Consider the following 18173-nt stretch of genomic DNA (forward strand, 5'->3'; position numbering starts at 1 on the left):
TCTTTCACCCATACTCTCTAGTTCTGTTGTTTTCTCCCCCCCTTTAGATTGTCGAACGGGGTCTAGAGAAGTCTGTGGTGCTGGAAGATGATGTGCGGTTTGAGGCATATTTCAAGAAGCGAATTTTGCGGCTGATGGATGAACTGGAGCAAGTACAGCTGGATTGGGACCTGATGTATGTTGGGTTAGCTGGTGGGGTTGGGTGAGGTCCTCAGCTGCAAAACAGCCCTAGTTGTTTGGCCACACTTTGGAATGCCAAAATAACTATAGCTCAGTGGCAGTGCACCTGCTTTGCATGCAGAAGGTTTCTCCAGGAAGGTCTGGCAAAGTCTCCTGTTGGAAATCCTGGTGAGCTGCTGCCAGTCAGTGTAGGCAATATTGAGCTTGGTTGACATATGGCCTGACTCACCATAAGGCAACTTCCTGTGTTCCTGTTTGGTTCATCCCTTTATTCAGAACTGTGAGGGCTGGAATATTTAGTTTTAGGTGGAGGACAATGAATCAGTTGCTAAGAGTCTGTGCTTTGCATGCGAAAGTCTCTGGCTCAATCCTAGGCAACTCCAGGTAGGGCTGGGAAAGAGATCCTAACTCTGTCTGAAATCCTACAGAATCACCAGAGGCAATGTTGAGCCAGATGCGCCAATAGTCTGAATCATTAGAAAGCTATTTCCTGTATTCACGTTTGTTTATTTCATAAAAATTATGCACTGCTTGAGCATAAAGCACCTCAAAGTGGTTTAAGGTAAAGGTAAAGGGACCCCTGACCATTAGGTCCAGTCATGACCAACTCTGGGGTTGCGGCGCTCATCTTGCTTTATTGGCCGAGGGAGCTGGCGTACAGCTTCCGGGTCATGTGGCCAGCATGACTAAGCTGCTTCTGGAGAACCAGAGCAGCACGCGGAAACACCGTTTACCTTCCCGCTGGAGTGGTACCTATTTATCTACTTGCACTTCGTGCTTTCGAACTGCTAGGTCAGCAGGAGCAGGGACCGAGCAATGGGAGCTCACCCCGTCGCGGGGATTCGAGCCACCGACCTTCTGATCGGCAAGTCCTAGGCTCTGTAGTTTAACCCACAGCGCCACCGGCAAAAGAAAAAAATCTAGAAAAAGACCACAACACTGTTTCAAAACATGCAAGAATTAAAATACTAAAACTGATTAAAATCACCTCAACCTTCCAAGCACCCGGGTAGGCTTGTCTAAACAGGAATGTTTTTAGCAGGTGCCGAAAAGAGCACAGCGAAGCCTTGATTTCAATAGGCAGGGAATTCCAAAGTGCAGTTGCTGTCACACTGACTGAGTTTTTACAAATGCTGAACAGGTATTATGTGGCACCTGTAAAGTAGTAGCAATTCCAATGATTGAAGTGATGGAGTGTGCACATTTGGTGTAAGGTGATCTCATAGGTTAACTGGTCCCAAGTTGCAAAGGGCTTTATATATTAACAGAAACACTTGAACTTGGTGCAGTAACAAATCACCGGCCTCTGAGCTGGCAAGGCCTCACTCCTGTCAGCAATCGGGCTGCAGCATTCTGTGCTAGGTCATAAGCCAGCCCTCTGTACCTGCAGTCAATCTGCATCTTCTGGCTGCAGCGCAAAGCTGAGACAGAGCCGCAGCTATAGTTGTTTTAACTGTTTTAATTGTTTTAACTGTTTTGAATCTGTGGAAGGCTTGTTGTTGTTTATATTGAGGGAGGGGAGATGTGTCTGGGAGGAGAGGAGCTGGGGAGACTGGGGTCATATGGTGTGGGAGGTGGAGCAGGCTGGGTAAGTGGCACATGGATAAGGGCCCTTCCTCTAACCTGGGGATTTGTGGTTGTCTGCATGCTAAGCAAGTGTGCTGCCACTGGGCTGTGGATCCTCCCCACTGCCCCCAAATGGTGCCGCCTTATACTGGTTCAGATGAGGGATCTGTCCAGCTTGGAACACTGTGCTTTGATTAGCAGCAGCTCCTTGAGGTCAGTCTGTTAATTTAGGGGTGGGGAACCTTCCAGCCCACCAGCCAGGTTTGGCCTGCCAGGTCTCCTCAGTTCTGCTCAGTTACTATCTCTCTCCGTCCCCATGGGCCTGTTGGGATGCGTCCGGGGAGACGGGGGCATTTGGCAGGCCCCCATCTGGCTCCAGCCACTGGCCGGCAGCCGGGCAAACTCCGGTTCTTGGAACAGCATCAAAAACTGTGACTCAGGCCACAGAAGCCTTCAAAGCTTAAGCACGCAAGCCAGCAGAGATAAGAACTCTTTGCAACGGAAGAGGAATATGTGCTGTGAGTATTCGCAGGGACCGGGCCCCGCGTGCTGTGAGTATTTGCAGGGACCGGGCCCCGAGTGCAGTGAGTATTCGCAGGGACCAGGCCCCGAGTGCAGTGAGTATTTGCAGGGACCAGGCCCCGGGTGCTGTGAGGCATATGTAAGCATATTTACATCATTTTATTCAGCAGCAGACAAAGGAAAACATGTCTGCTTCCCTTCGTGTCCAAGCAAACAGCATAGGCAAAAGCAATATACAAACGGAAGTTCCCAGCAAGCTGTGCTGGAATGTAAACAGACATGTGACATGCAACAATCCACATATCTGTTCCTCTCAGGGTGGAACGGAACATCAATATCCTAACAGGGCCAACTTTTGACAGGTTGGTGGCTCCCCAGGGGCTCATGTTGGCTTTTGGAGGTGGGAGATGACGATCTGGCTTTCTGGGGCAGAAAGGTTTCCCACTCTTGGCGTAGGCAGAAGGAAATGGGTGGACCCTAAAAAGCCCGATTTGTCTTCTTCAGTTACCTGGGCCGGAAGCAAGTGAACGCTGAGGATGAGGAGCTGGTGGAGGACGTACGAAATCTTGTGGTGCCTGGATATTCCTACTGGACTTTAGCTTACATCATTTCACGGCGAGGGGCTCAGAAACTGATTGATGCACAGCCGCTCTCCAAAATCCTCCCTGTGGATGAATTCCTGCCCATCATGTATGACAAGCACCCCAAGTAAGGAGCTTGAAATATTGTGGGTTTGTTTCAATTGGCTTGGAGTTCAGATGTAGTAATAACAGAACAGCAACCTTGCCTTCATGTTCTCATGGAAGCGCTGAAGAAGCACCCTGTCTGTATGGGAAAGTCTGTGGCGGATTTAATGTGTGAGTGGGACCTGCGACAAAATGTTGCAGTGTGGAACACTTGAAGGAGGAGAGGGCTGTTAATGGCTAGCCATGGTGGCTATGTTGTGCCTCCACATGCAGAGGCAGTAACGCTTGTGGATTCCAGTTGCTGGAAACCACAGGGAGGGACAGAATTGCTCTTGTTCTCAGGTTTTTCAGGTTTCATACAGGCATCCGGTTGACCACTGAGAACAGGATGCTGGACTAGATGGGCCATGGGCCTGATCCAGCCTCAGGGCACTTACTGTATGTTCGTAATGCTTTTCTTCAGGGCCCGCCTAGACCCCATTTTTATTGTGAATTTGTGGTTGTTTGTTTTCATGGTGCTTTGGGGGCAGTTATGCACTATCCCACTTTCAGTTCTGTTCACACCTGCAAAAGTTTCAGGGCAGACATGCTTTGTTTCCGTGTCGCGCAGCTCCCTGCTGATAATCCTGTTAACTTTCTATACCACAAATACTCCTTTTGTTGTGCTGCAGTGCAAAAGCTTAGTAATCCAGAGGGCAATAAAGCAGCAACATAGGAGGAAGTATCTCAAAACAGCTAATGACGGGGAAGGATGTTTGGACGGTCCAGTACAAATCCACAGCTATTGTACTCTTGTTGCACCAGTGACGTGACAGTATATGTCTGGGAAAACCAAACAAGCACCAACCAGTTGGGTGGGAGGCTAAATCTCCAACAACAACAACAACAACAACAACAACAACAGCAATAATTGCACCCTACCCATCTTATTGGGTTTCCCCAGCCACTCCAGGCGGCTTCCACAAAGACCAAAAATACGCTAATATATCATACATTAAAAACTTCCCTGAACAGGGCTGCCTTCAGATATCTTCTAAATGTCAGGTAGTTATTTTTCTCTTTGACATCTGATGGGAGGGTGTTCCACAGGGCAGGCGCCACTACCGAGAAGGCCCTCTTCCTGGTTCCCTGTAACCTCACTTATCATGGTGAGGGAACCGCCAGAAGGCCCTCAGAGATGGACCTCAGTGTCCGGGCTGAACAATGAGGATGGAGAAGCTCCTTCAGGTATACTGGACCGAGGCCGTTTAGGGCTTTAAAGGTCAGCACCAACACTTTGAATTGTGCTCAGAAATGTCAAGGCTGACACACTCAGATAAGGCCTCCAGAATAAGTTGGGCAGGATCATGCCTTGTAAGCAAAGAAAAGAAGAAAAGCGCCTCTCTCCCCGCCCCGCACCAATCCCTGCCTTCACTGCTCCGGCATCAGTTAAGGGAAAACATCTGTTCCTATGACTTCACTCCCTCCAGCCTGCAGAAGTCTGTGGAAAAGAATAGTCAGCAAGCCCCCAGGAGGAGGAGGAGAGGGTGTTGAGGTTTCTTGAACAGCCATTCGCTCAGTTTTCTGGAAACATAATAGGAGCCAGGGAAATGTGGCTGATTGCCATGCCTTGGGACTGGGATGGAGACTCCCTGGTCCCCCTGATGCTCTAGGGCAGAAGTCAGGGCATAGAAGAGGCAGTTTTCCACCGGGTCCTCATGTCCCTCACAAAACATCTTCCCTTGATGCTTGGGGTGCGCTCCCAAACAGTGGGGGTTAGCATGGGGGGTGTTGCTGTGGGGGGGGGGTATGTGAAAGTTGCCTCCCCTGTTGGTGAGGAAATGGCAGGAAGGATGAACTCCCCTTTACCACCAGATCCTAAACCTCTGCTGTCTCGTGGCTCTACTCATTCATGAGAAAGGTTTCAGGAGTAAACCCCGAGGAAAAATCCACACCTGATTCTTTGTGAGACACCTTCAGGGGAAGAAAAGGCTAAGCTAAGGAACAAACCCTACACAAATTCAGAGTGGAGTCCCTAAGGCAGTTGAATGGTACCTTGTACTCCTCCTGCAGCCAAGCTGGTGCCAAACGTCTTGCTCCGCTTTCCTTTAGACCACACCTGCAATGCCGAGAGGGGGGGTCTTGTCTCCTGGGTAGCCCAGGACCTCATTCACACTGCCCAGGCTTGCGCTTCTGGTGCTGCAAATGCAGTAGTTTGCCTTCACCTCTAGAGGTGCACTCCACTGTCTCTCAAGACAGATGGATGCCGGCAACAACAACAAGGGGAACTTGTTCCCCCCCCCCCCATATCATTTTTATTAATTTTACAGTACAGTCATACCTCATGTTACATTTGCTTCAGGTTGAGCATTTTCAGGTTGTGTCCTGCGGTGACCCGGAAGTACCGGAAAGGGTTACTTCCGGGTTTCGTCACTTGCGTATGCACAGATGCTCAAAATGAAGTCATGCGCATGCGCAGAAGTGGTGAATCACGACCCGCAAATGCGCAGACATGGGTTGCGTTCTGCTCATGTTGCAAATGGGCCTCCGGAATGGATCCCGTTTGCAACCAGAAGTTCCACTGTAATGCTTTCCATTACAATCTCTCCACTTATATTATACATTTTGGCTTTTAAGGGCCATGACTTCCTTCAAACCTTCCTTGTGATTTTCTATCTTTCATTTCAGATTTCTGCATTTTCACTACTTAACCATTGCTTTCAAATCAAAAACATCAAAGCATATTTTCTCATTCTTCTCTGCAGTGATTTTTATATCTTTCCTTACAAAGCTTCTTTCAATCCTACCAACGTGTTTGATTGACTACGATTGTCTTTCAAATAATTCACAAATTTAGTCCAGTCCTTGATGAACTTCTGGTCCCGCTGTTCTTGGATTCTTCCCGTCATTTTGGCCAGTTCTACATACTCCATTAACTTCAGCTGCCATTCTTCCTTTGTCAGTAATTCCTCTTGTTTCCACTTCTGTGCTAATAAAATTCTTGCTGCAGTTGTTGCATATAGGAAAAGCTTAGTATCTTGTCTTTTAATGTCTGTACCACAACAAGGGGAATTTGTGGCCCTCTAGATGTTGTTGGACTCCAACTCCCATCAGCCCTAGCTGATGCTGGGAGCCCAACAACATCTGGAGGGCCTCAGGCTCCCTATCTTTGTTTTGACGGATGGGCTATTTTCCTGGCCTACCCAACTGTGTCAGTAGGCAGTGATTGGCTTTGACAGGCACAGTCTAAGGCCCACGCTGTGGTAAGGAGCCCCACTGTTGACCTTCAGAGCCCTCCTCTCCTTCTGCCCTGTTCAGCCTTGCAGTTGCCACATGTTCACCTTCCCTCTCAGCTGAGCAAGGAGGAGCATTGGCCTCCACTTGCCTTGCCCGCTTCCTCTGTACACTGTTGCGGATTGGGCCCAGTGGGAGAGAGCAAGCAAATGGGCAACAGAGGCAGGTCTTGTTCAGCCCTCCTGCCCCTCCCCCCCAAATCTGGAGTCCATCACTGGGTCACCATAGTAAGCAATGCCGGCACGTGGGATGGAGCAGCCACGCTGTGCCCCAAATAGAAAGTGGGCTTGATAGGAGAAGCTTTTGTGTCTTGCTTGCTGCATGGCTTCCCACGAGCTACACTGGCTTCTGCTCAAGACACTTCGGGGATGTGATTTACAGGCAGCCGGCTGAGGCTGAGCCAGGATTCCTGGCTGTGTTTTCAGACTTTCCATCTGTGCCAGACTCTCGCTCCAAACCAGAATTTCACCTGGCCTTTTTTGGCTCTGTGTTTGCGTAATGCAAAATCTCTCTCTCTCTCTCTCTCTCTCTCTCTCTCTCTCTCTCTCTCTCTCACACACACACACACACACACACACACACACAAATGAAATATTGCTGGGTAGTCAATAACACTTCCTTTGCTAAGGGGATGAATTTTGGCTCCCTTTGATCTCACTTCTCTCCCCACCTGCCCCAGTTTAGGACTGAGCTTCATGCATCTGATGAAGTGGATTCTTGTCAATAAGTGTTTATGCTAGTTACAGATAGGTAGCCGTGTTGGTCTGCCATAGTCAAAATAAAAAAATTCCTTCCAGTAGCACCTTAAAGACCAACTAAGTTAGTTCTTGGTATGAGCTTTCGTGTGCATGCACACAAATGTTTATGCTAGGTTAGCCAACACTGGGTAGCCACAAGGTTGTTGTTGTGGTGGTGGTGGTGAATGACTTTTAAAAAAATGCTTTTACAGTACAGTATTGAATTTCCAAATTATTAACAAATACAGAAGAGAGAAAACAAATTTCTGAAACAAATTCCTAGAAAATCATTGAAAATACATTTATTTTCAGTGTTAGGAACTAATGGTGTACTTATATCAGGTAAGTTGTAATACATTTTACAGTTGTTGCTGGACTCCCAACTCCCCACAGCTAACATAGCCAGTCGTCAAAGAAGATGAAAATTGGAATTCACCAATGCCCAATGGGGGCACCACGTTGGCTACCTTTAACAAATGTGCAAGGTTTTAAGATGCCACAAGGGACGTGGGTGGTGCTGTGGGTTAAACCACAGAGCCTAGGACTTGCTGATCAGAATGTCGGGGTTCGAATCCCCGCGATAGGGTGAGCTCATGCTGCTCGGTCCCTGCTCCTGCCAACCTAGCAGTTCGAAAGCACATCAAAAGTGCAAGTAGATAAATAGGTACCACTCTGGCAGGAAGGTAAACGGCGTTTCCATGCACTGCTCTGGTTCGCCAGAAGCGGCTTAGTCATGCTGGCCACATGACCCGGCCAATAAAGCGAGATGAGCGCCGCCACCCTAGAGTTGGTCACGACTGGACCTAATGGTCAGGGGTCCCTTTACCTTTACCTTTAAGATGCCACAAGAGTGCCAAGTGGCTGAATTGGCTTGGAGTTCAGATGTCATAATGCAGAGCAGCCTTTGAGAATCACTGGTCAGAAGGATAGGCTGATGCTTCCTTCTCCTCCCTCTCTCTCAGTGAGGATTACAAAAAGCATTTCAGCAACCGGGACCTGCAAGCTTTCTCTGTGCGCCCCCACCTCGCCTACCCAACCCACTACACCGGCGACGCCGAGTGGATGAGCGACACGGAAACCTCCACCATCTGGGACGATGACTCACGCAAGACGGGCTGGAGCGGCTCGCAAAAGACACTGAAAGACACCCATGGCAGCGTAGGCACTTCAGGCCACTCCTTCCGCCCGGCCTCTCGGGATGAGCTATAACATCTGGCTGGTAAGTAAGGCCTGGGAAACAGCTGTGCAGCAGATGTGGAACCGCTTGGGCAGAGCCGTATGCTGTAGGGCAGTTGGCTGCAGGAAGCCTTTCCCAGAAGTGATTGCTCCTCGCCCCCCCCCCCCGCCGCCGCCCTGCAACTCATCTACAGCATGATGGCATCTTATGCACAATTAACTTGCAAACTTGCACTGTTGAAAACAGACCGGTTGAAACTGTGCAAATTAAATGCACACCAGGTGGAGAGCTTGAAAGCTCTTTTTGAGCATGGAAGGAGCTGTTAAGCTGTCTGCCTTGCTTACTGGGCAGTGCCCGGTAAATGTTTTTATATTACTGTACACTGCCCTGATGCCTTATGAGTGGGTAGTATATAAATACTTTTACTGCATGACCAAAATAAATAAATGAGCACCTTGCAAGGAGGCTCACCTTCATCACTGGGTAGGTGGTCTCCTGCAGGCCTGTATGCAGAGATGTGTGTATGTAACTTGCTGTTTGTTTGGACTCTTTGTGTATGTGTGTCCTCAACGTGTCATGGAGCTAACTGGAAAGGTTCCATCCCTTAAAAAAATAAATAAATCAAGAACTGTCTTTCTGGAGCCACCAATTTTGCTGAGACATTGGGCGCCAGTTTGCTGAAGTCCAAAGTATTCATTCTTGCCAAGACACTTCAGTTCTGCCATCGTTGCTGTTTAGATTAAGGCAGCAAAGTAATAATTATCCTGGTGAGGGTTGTCAGTTGTTTGAAACTAGTTGCTACTCATTGGACAGCCGCTTGAAATGCACTGATGTGTAAGTCTTTGTATTGAGCTCTACATCTTCAGTTGCTCATTTCTGCAGATCTCTCTTAAAAAGCAGCAAGCCAGGCCTCTTGTTTGTTTTTCTGGCCATGTCTGTGTCCTGTGAGGCTCTTTCTCCCTCCATATTTATGGGGGGGGGAGCAAAGTGGGTAGTTACCTGGGGTGGCACACTTGAGGAGGCAGTGCCTCCCCCAAAAGTTTGGCAAAGGGCTCACCCTAACCCAAGTGATCAAGGGGATGGAGAAACTCAACAATGAAGAAAGTGTTCGGGATTTTTTAGTTTATAGAAAAGACAAGGAAGAGGAGACAACGATAGAAGTTTATAGAATTATGCACAGCCTGGAGAAAACCGACAGAAACATTTTTCTCACTCTCTCAAAGCATTGCAACTCATGGACACCCAGTGAATCCGAATGTTGGAAGATTCAGGGAAGATAGAAGAAAGCACTTCTTCATGCAGAACACACGTCAAGCTGTGGAACTCCCACAGGAAGCAGCAGTGGTCAGCAACCTGGAGTGCTTTGGATTAGACCATTTCACGGGGGCCACTAGGGGGCGCATTGGAAGATGACCAACAATACCATCTCTCCGACCCACACGGGGTAATTAAGAGGCTGTTATGGGAGTAGGCAGCCTCCCTTGTTGCCCCAAGGAAATGGGGGACACTGCCCTTGCATGCTGTGCCCATAAATCACCCCCTAAGTCGAAAGAAGGGGGTGAGGGCCCTAGGCAGAATGCCCCCGTGTGGACCTCGGCTCTCCTGAACGCTGTCTCTGATCGCACACTAGCTGCAGCAATTTGGAATAATTAATTACAAAAGAAGCAAATGCACATATTTCAAGTGAAGAAGGGGAGTGAAGTCTGCTAATTTAAGTGACCTCTGCGAAAGAAGACGACGGGTTGGAGAAACAGGAATATTTTACGATGAAGATACACCAAAGGCTGGGTATGTTGACAACGGGACTGAATGGGGGGGACGGACCTTTTTTACTTTCCTTCTATGTGATTTACAAGAACCCCGACTCATTAGAATCGTCGGTTGAACTGACCCAAGCAGGATGCTTAAGGTCTGTGTGGAGATAAACTTTAACCAAAAGTATGCTTTATGGAGATCGAGAAGCAATAAGAGCTTTTGGAATGGTGCAGCAATTAATTCGGAGTCGCCATCTTGCCAAAGGATTTATAGCCGGGAGGAAGAACGGACTTGTTTTCAGACTGCATTCCTGGTGAATCTCCTCAGAGGTTTTGAGAAAGGAGGCAGATTGGTGAAGATTAATGACGCTAAGACTGTTTTGATGTATGGAAGTGATGTTATATGGAAAACGTCTGGATATGGCTACTGGATAAAAAATAATAATATCCACACAGGATTACAAAATGTTCTAACCAGCTTGTGGAGACTATCAGAGGTCACAAAGAGAAAGGAAAAATATATGAAAATAACAACAAGAGATGTGGAAAAACAATAAGAAAGGACTGGATAGTATTGTGAACATCATAAGGTTAGATTTGTGGACATTAAAACAGCAGTAAGAAGCAAGAAGTTGATTGGATCCCCTTCAGAACGTGAAATATGGGTACCCCCAACAAAAATTTAAAATTCGGCTGTGTAATTTGGAATTTATGTAATTTGGTTTGATTTGATGTGATTGGTCGGTTAATAAAAAATTATTCTAAAAAAAAAAAAAGGATTAGACCATTTCACAGAGCAGAAGGCTATTGACGGTTACTAGACAGGATGGCCATGCTCTGCCAGCATAGTTGGAGGCAGCAATGTTTCTGAATACCAGTTATTGGAAACTTCAGGGTTTTTGTTATTGTTCCTGCTGCACTCGGGTCCAGCTTGCAGGCTCCCCAACAGGGGCATCTGGTTGGGCACTGTAGAAACAGAATGCTGGACTAGATGGGCCATTGGCCTGATCCAGCAGGACTCTTCTTATGTTCAGGCTCTGGAGCTGCTGCATTGGGCCGGTCGGTGGGGAGAACTAAGTTGCCACACCAGCCAAGGGCAAGGTCCCCTATTCAGAAAGGGAAGATGGGGGAACTCCAGAACAGCGACCCCCAAGTTGGAGGGCAAGGAGCCCCCTGGCAAAGCTGATGGGAGGTGGGGCGCACTCAGAACACCCCTGCTTTGTTCTGCATCCAGGAAGCAACCTCCCCCTTTCCACTTGCCCACCTCCACTGCTTTTCTCACCACTTGTCTACTTGCCCCTAGCCGTGAAAGCAGGCTTTTCGCTCAAGACTCCCTCTGTGTGGGGCCTCATCTTGCTAAGGAGGATGTCTCCACCCCCTTTGCATGTCTCCCGCACACTGCATGCACTTGGTCATGATCCTCCTGCAGAGTCCTGTCTGTATCTACTCAGAAGTGAACCCCTACCGTAGCTCAGAGGGGCTTGCTTCTTCCAAGTATGTGGGCCTATGACTGCACTTTCCTCTAATCATGTATACAGTTTATTACTGAACGGAGTGGAAGTCGCTTCTGCTGTGGGTAGCAGAGCACACACCATAAATACTGCGTATGAATCAAAGAAGCAGAATAATACAGTGGTACCTTGGGTTACATACGCTTCAGGTTACAACGCTTCAGGTTACAGACTCCGCTAACCCAGAAATAGTGCTTCAGGTTAAGAACTTTGCTTCAGGATAAGAACAGAAATCGTGCTCTGGCGGCGCAGTGGCAGCAGGAGGCCCCATTAGCTAAAGTGGTGCTTCAGGTTAAGAACAGTTTCAGGTTAAGAACGGACCTCCGGAACGAATCAAGTACTTAACCCGAGGTACCACTGTACAGAAAGCTGAAATATGTGTGAATTTTGCATTGTTTTCTCTGTCTACCCCTAATTTGGGTGATTTGGAATCAGGTTGGGTTTCTTTTTTTATTTTATATTCTTCATTGAAAAATTAAAAAGTACAAAAGTACAAGTGCACAGAGTAAGATAAGACACAAAGAAGAAGAAACAAGAAATCGTATCTATGTAGAAAACAAAACAGAAAAGGATATTGTGCACATTACAAAAAAGGGGGGGCACTTGTTATTGTAGTTAAGCAGACTTTAATCTAATATGTTTGGGTTTCTTTTTACATTTATACCCCACCTTTCCCTCAAGGAGTTCAAGGTGGTGTACAAGGTTCTTTCCTTTCTCTGTTTTATCCTCACAACACCCCTGTGAGGTAGGGCCTTGAGCTGTGAAGGACTGACTGGTCCAAGGTCAGCCAGTGAATTTCATGGCCAAGTGCAAGGGGAGGATTTGAACCCAGGTCTCCCAGATCCTAGTCCAACATCCTAACCACTGCATAACACATCACGGACAAACAACCTTGTAAATGAAAACATCTGGCAGTTTTTAGTCCAAGGAAAGAGGGATGCATTCTCCACAAGCCCCACCCTCTGTCCCACTTCTGTGGATTTCTCTCTGATTTGTGCCTTGTGTGGGAGGTTTTAGCACTAGCAGGAGCCTGACATCTGGGCAAAACCTGCGACCCTCTAAAGAACCTGGAAACCAGAGAAAACTCAGCAGCTGGAACATGGCTCTGAATCCTGCTGCCCTTATCCTGATTTCAGGCAGTTGGCCTCGGCTCCCAAAAGCCGCGTGGGCTTCCTCTGCTACTCTGGCTGACTCTTTCTCTTCCCTGGACTGCCTGTGTGTCTTGCAGAGCCTAAACAAGCAGGAGTTTCAAAAGACTCTGTCTAAGGACGTGTGCTGAGGCTCAGTGCTGCTTTTGTGAGTTCCCTGAAGCTGCTAGGACAGGAAATCCCGAGAAACTGCTCAGATTCCGATGTAAACAAACAACGGCCCTGTGCTCCCTGCAGCTGGAGGTCAGGGAAGTCTGGCTTGCTTTGCTGTTAGCCAGCTGGTTCTCAGCTGTAGCCTCCCGCACCCCCACTTTTTGAAAAAGATCCTACATACTGGTGATGCACAGTTCAGGGAAAGGAAATGAAGCAGCAAAGCACTGCACTCGGAGCCCGCTTGCTGTTCCCTGTGTCAAGAATGCAACCACAGGATAATGAAAACCATGCAGCGCAGGTCGCTATAAGCTGGATCGGTTTCCTGCAACGAAGATATTTCTGGGTCCCAGTTTGCATGTGCTGGTTAATGATTTGCCGCAGGAATGAGGAGCCTCAGACCCAGGAGCCAAATCTGACCCTCCTGGCCTCTGTGTGTGTGACTGTTCACTGGCTGCACCCATTACCAGCCTTGCTTTGGGACCTTCATGAGTGCTTTTGCCTGGCTGGAATATGTCTTTGAACTCTGATCATGCCTCTTGGTTGCCTGGACGGAGGATAATGTGCAATCTGCTCATGTGTGCAGAAACTAGCCTATTGCACAAAGGCAAAAAGCACATTCGTTGTCTACTCCCCCCCTTTTTTTGGCCCTGCCCACCAGTGGCATGCTATGAAAGTGTCTATTCCCCTCACAGACCTACAATCCCCAGTGTTTCCTGTGAAGAGGGATTGGTTGTTTAAGCCACCCTGGGAAGGGAACAGGGTAACCCTTATAAACTTTCAGCACGCTTAGCAAACTGCATCTCAAAGGAAGCTGTGTTTGTTTAAAGTGGTTTCATAGCACTTTAAATGTACAGTATGAATGTGGCCTTAATCTATCTTCTCTTACTATGATTGCTGCCATTGGGCGGGTTTATATGTTGACAGTGTGTGCCTTGAAATTCCATGCAAATCGCAGAGTTTTGTAATTTGTCAATAATGAGAATCTTGGCTTACTTTTAAACAGCAACGAAGGACAAGTTCCTAGCCCCTGTGCCCTGAAACCAATCCCTGCAAAAACAGCAGCTGGTGGAATAAGCACCTTGCTTATCATTGCACACACGGCCTATGTCTCCAACTATAGCAGCAGGTCTATGCCAAAATGTTTTCTTCCTGCTCTCTATCAGTAGGTTTTACTCTAATAACACCCATCTCTTCTTTTTCCCCTCCCAGGTGTACCTGCTGCAGCCCATAAGCGAGAAGACGATGATAGATCAAGGATTGGTTCCCCCACTCACCACCTTGTATTAGGACACTGTGTTTGCTTGAGCTGTGTTGAACAGGGAAACGAATGCACTGTGTGCAAAACTTGCATCAAAGACCAGTTTGTGCTCTGCCAATGCCTCTGGAATTTCCCTTTTTGGATGATGGTGGAGTTTTGGGGTGCTGCAATATTTGTGCTCTCCTAGCAGCAAAAGTTTCCTTCACTTATACGATGGTTTGGAGCTGATATTGGCACCAGCTGGGTGCCTTTGGCTGTTTTCCTTTCTCCACAAACACGCACACGTGCACGGCAGTTGCAAGAGACCTAATTTCTGCAGCCTGCTGAGATGTAGATTGGTTTGTGCAGATGTTTGCTGTCAGAACAGGCCATTCCAACTTTTTTTTTTATAAAAAAGACTGTCCAATTTGGATAAATAATCTGCACAGCGATTGGAGTTTTCTGCACTGCCTGGCATTGCCATGGGGCATGGCTGGTTTAGAGAGACAGTGTCTTCATTGAACACCAGAGGAGGGGAGAACCTCTGGCCCTCAAGATCTTTCTATCAGGCCCTTGACATCCTCCTGAAGCCACACACCCCTTGAGTCCCTTCCCTGGGTGAAATGTGTTGTTCAGCAGGGATATTGTGGCTCTTGCTTACCAGGGTGGAGCAACAGGTGTGGATGTGTATATGGGAAAACTTCTCAACATTTGCATGGTTGGAATCTGGCTTATGGTACAAATGGCAGAAGTTATACCTGATGCTTCAGTCACTCTTGCCTCTGGCCCCACCCACTGCTGGCATGCAGCCCCCCCAGGAGGCTGCTAGTAAGTGAATGTTTCCCCTAAGCCATCTAGGAGACCTCAGGACTGCCTCTTTGACTTAAAGCAACAACAATTTTCACAGTATAGCAAAATAGAAAACACCCATACAATCAAGAAGAAAGAACACTTCTCTCAGAAGAGTAAGATAACAAAGGCTAACCAAATGTACCTCACTATACATAGCTGGCCATGTCTTGCTGGAGGATGCATAACTGAAAACATTTAAGATAACTAGGGTTTTTTTAGTTGTACATTCTTGGATTGCATGGGGTTAGACTAGATGACCCTTGGGGGTACTTTCCAGCTTTATGGTTCTGTGGTTCCAAGTTGTTTTCCATTTGTGGTACATTTAGTGCTTTTAATTGTTGGGTTTGCTTTTCCATAAGAGCTGCTGTGCAAACCTCCTGCTTCCAAACAGCCGACTGTAAATTATCCGAAGTTCTCCAGTTTTGAGTAATCTGTTGTTCAGCTGCCACCAGCAGGGATGGGACTAGTTAGGACCTCCATGTTGGCTGACAGACTGTGTTATGCCTGTTGACTCTGGAGTTCTTCAGTTCCAGTTCTCTCTCCACTGTCAGCTTCCGCTGACACACCATTTCCTCAACTCTTTGTTGCATTTCTTAAAAAGGCAAAACTAGTAAATCAAACTGAAGATTAAATTTGATCTCTTATTTAAATGTACAGAGCCATATCTTCACTGTATTCTTGTTCCCCTCTCCAAAGCTATGGGGTACTATCCATTGGCCATAACCAGGCTAGACCCATTGACTTCAGGAATTTTATTTATTTCATTGGGTGTCCTCTCAATATGACTTGGCTGGATATCACCCATCATTGCCAACTTTTTCTGCCAATGTTCTTCTGCCCTTTAAAGCCCCTGTACAACAAACAGAGGGACGCGGGTGGCGCTGTGGGTTAAACCACAGAGGCTAGGACTTGCTGATCAGAAGGTTGGCGGTTCGAATCCCCGTGACGGGGTGAGCTCCCGTTGCTCTGTCCCTGCTCCTGCCAACCTAGCAGTTCGAAAGCACGTCAAAGTGCAAGTAGATAAATAGGTACCGCTCCAGCGGGAAGGTAAACGGCGTTTCCGTGCACTGCTCTGGTTCGCCAGAAGCGGCTTAGTCATGCTGGCCACATGACCCAGAAGCTGTACGCCGGCTCCCTCGGCCAATAAAGCGAGATGAGCGCCGCAACCCCAGAGTTGGTCATGACTGGACCTAATGGTCAGGGGTCCCTTTACCTTTACCTTTACAACAAACAGAAGTCCGGCCTATGATGTTTTCTCCACCAGCATGTCTCCATGCTGGGCAGGGGACTTCACCAGCTGAATATAAGTTTGTACAGGTGTTAACAGCACAAGGCCCTGTACAGGAGGGAAATCTGGCAACCTTGAACATTTAGGGTACATGCTAACCTGGAGCATTTGCACTTCAGCCGTTGTGGGTTCTAATGGTCAGGAATCTAGCATGTAAAACTAATGATGTGATGAGAAAATTGTAGCTGTGCTATGGGGTGGGGGAGGGGGCGGGATTACAATAAATGCATAAAGAAATTTGCATTCTTATTTTGCCTTGGTTATTTTAGTTATTTTTAAATATTGATGAAATTGCACATGAGTTGAAGGAGCAATAGACAGAGGCCTCTGCTCAATGCTCAAATCCTACATCAGTGCTTTTAAGTCAGATTAAAAGAAGCTGCTTTTATACCTGGCCAGAAAAGTGATAAATTTTGCGTTCTATAGGTCTTGTGACAAAACCATAAGCACAGACAATAAAAAAACAAAAAAACAAAGCCTCTACTTGAACAAATGGGACCATGTAATGCAAGCGGGACTATAAATGAGAAGCCTCCATGACTACATGCAGTATATTTAAATTTACTGCTGTTTTGTCTAGTTATTTCTTCCTAATCTTCCTTGCCACCAGAGCAAAAAGGGCCGCTTGGTCAGTCACAACGGTGTTAGAGTCACTCAACCACCTCAGAACTCTCTCTGCCAAGGGGAGGCTGCTTTCTTGAACAAACGGGGTTTAGAAAGCACCTCCTAGGCTCTGTTTATGATGGACAATATAACAAATAATGAAGACTATATTCTACCTCTGGTTGCCCACATGGCTAGAAACTTGCAGAACCTTAAAATGAAAGTACCTGGTGGTGGGTGGCAGCAGCACAGGGTAGGCAGCCCCCCCCCCCGCATTTTAACATCCTAGAATGTCCTAGAGCAACACTGAATGAGCCCAGCCATGCCCAGAAATGCTGCGAGGGTGAACCTGGGGCCTTGATGCATGCAGCTGGGCATCCTGCTTCTTATAACAAAGGCGGCATTTTTTCATCTCCGCCAAGCTAAGCAGTTGGCTCCTTACCTCTCTCGCCCTAACCTAGCCACTGTGATCCATGCAACAGTCACCTCCAGGCTTGATTATTGTAACTCGCTCTACGTGGGGCTGCCCTTGAAACTCCAGCGGGTGCAGAATGCTGCAGCGAGACTCCTTACGGGGTCTTCACTGTGAGATCACATTCACCCGGTGCTATACCAGCTGCACTGGCTCCCAGTGGAGTTTAAGGTTTAAGATGCTGGTTTTAACCTTTAAAGCCCTATACGGCCTAGGACCCTCATACCTACGGGACCACCTCTCCTGGTATGTCCCGCGGAGGACCTTAAGGTCCACAAATGACAACATTTTGGAAGTCCCAGGTCGCAAGGAGGTTAGATTGGTCTCAGGTAGGGCCAGGGCCTTTTCAGTACTGGCCCCGATCTGGTGGAACGCTCTGTCACAAGAGTCTAGGGCCCTGCGGGACTTGACATCTTTCTGCAGGGCCTACAAGACAGAGCTGTTCCACCAGGTCTTTGGCCAAGGCACAGTCTGACCCCCTCCTTCGGTAATGCTCACAGAACTCTAGCCCAATGGTTGCCATTAATTTGATTTTGAATTGATTTTAGAATGAATTGATTTTAGAATGCTGTGTTACTTTTATTGTTGTTAGCCGCTCTGAGCCCGGCTTCAGCTAGGGAGGGCGGGATAGAAATAAACTATTGTTGTTGTTGTTGTTGTTGTTGTTGTTGTTGTTATTAAGTGATAATTCCTTCCCACAGTGGGAACCAGGCCCTTGTCCACAGACTTCACTGTAAAGGAGAATCGAACCCTTGTTTTTTGTTTAATATTTTTATTAAAGTTTTCTTGGTTTACAAAGGTATGTGCAATGTCTCTTTTTTTCAAGTTACATTTTCCATAGGTCAGTTTCATTTGTTGAGGGTTACATTAGGAAGAAAAAGGAGGGGAGGTGATGTTTCTAATTTGCTTAATGTATGTGTGGGGTTTGGTGTCAGCATTACTCGTGCCGGTTCTCTGCTGTTCGCTTGTGTTCCTTTGGTGGTGAGAGAGGTTGGGGTTGGCCTAGGGTGTGGC

General features: G+C 47.5%; 1 protein-coding gene across 2 annotated transcripts in view; it reads left to right on the top strand.

Annotated features, from left to right (window-relative positions):
- The window catches only part of CERCAM (cerebral endothelial cell adhesion molecule), a 36005-nt gene extending 18048 nt beyond the window's left edge, over nucleotides 1-17957 (top strand). Inside the window, exons 10-13 of one of the 2 annotated variants that reach the window (XM_081179759.1) lie at nucleotides 48-175; nucleotides 2773-2976; nucleotides 7927-8183; nucleotides 9365-9609. In XM_081179759.1, the coding sequence (XP_081035885.1) occupies nucleotides 48-175; nucleotides 2773-2976; nucleotides 7927-8173 (579 nt within the window). In that variant the 3' untranslated portion in view covers nucleotides 8174-8183; nucleotides 9365-9609. Of the gene's footprint in view, nucleotides 1-47; nucleotides 176-2772; nucleotides 2977-7926; nucleotides 8184-9364; nucleotides 9610-13916 lie in introns of those variants that run through there. The other variant, XM_081179758.1, reaches the window with a different exon arrangement.
- Nucleotides 17958-18173: the final 216 nt, after the last annotated feature.

This window comes from Podarcis bocagei, assembly GCF_964188305.1.
Source record: "Podarcis bocagei genome assembly, chromosome: Z".
NCBI classification, from domain to species: Eukaryota; Metazoa; Chordata; class Lepidosauria; order Squamata; family Lacertidae; genus Podarcis; species Podarcis bocagei.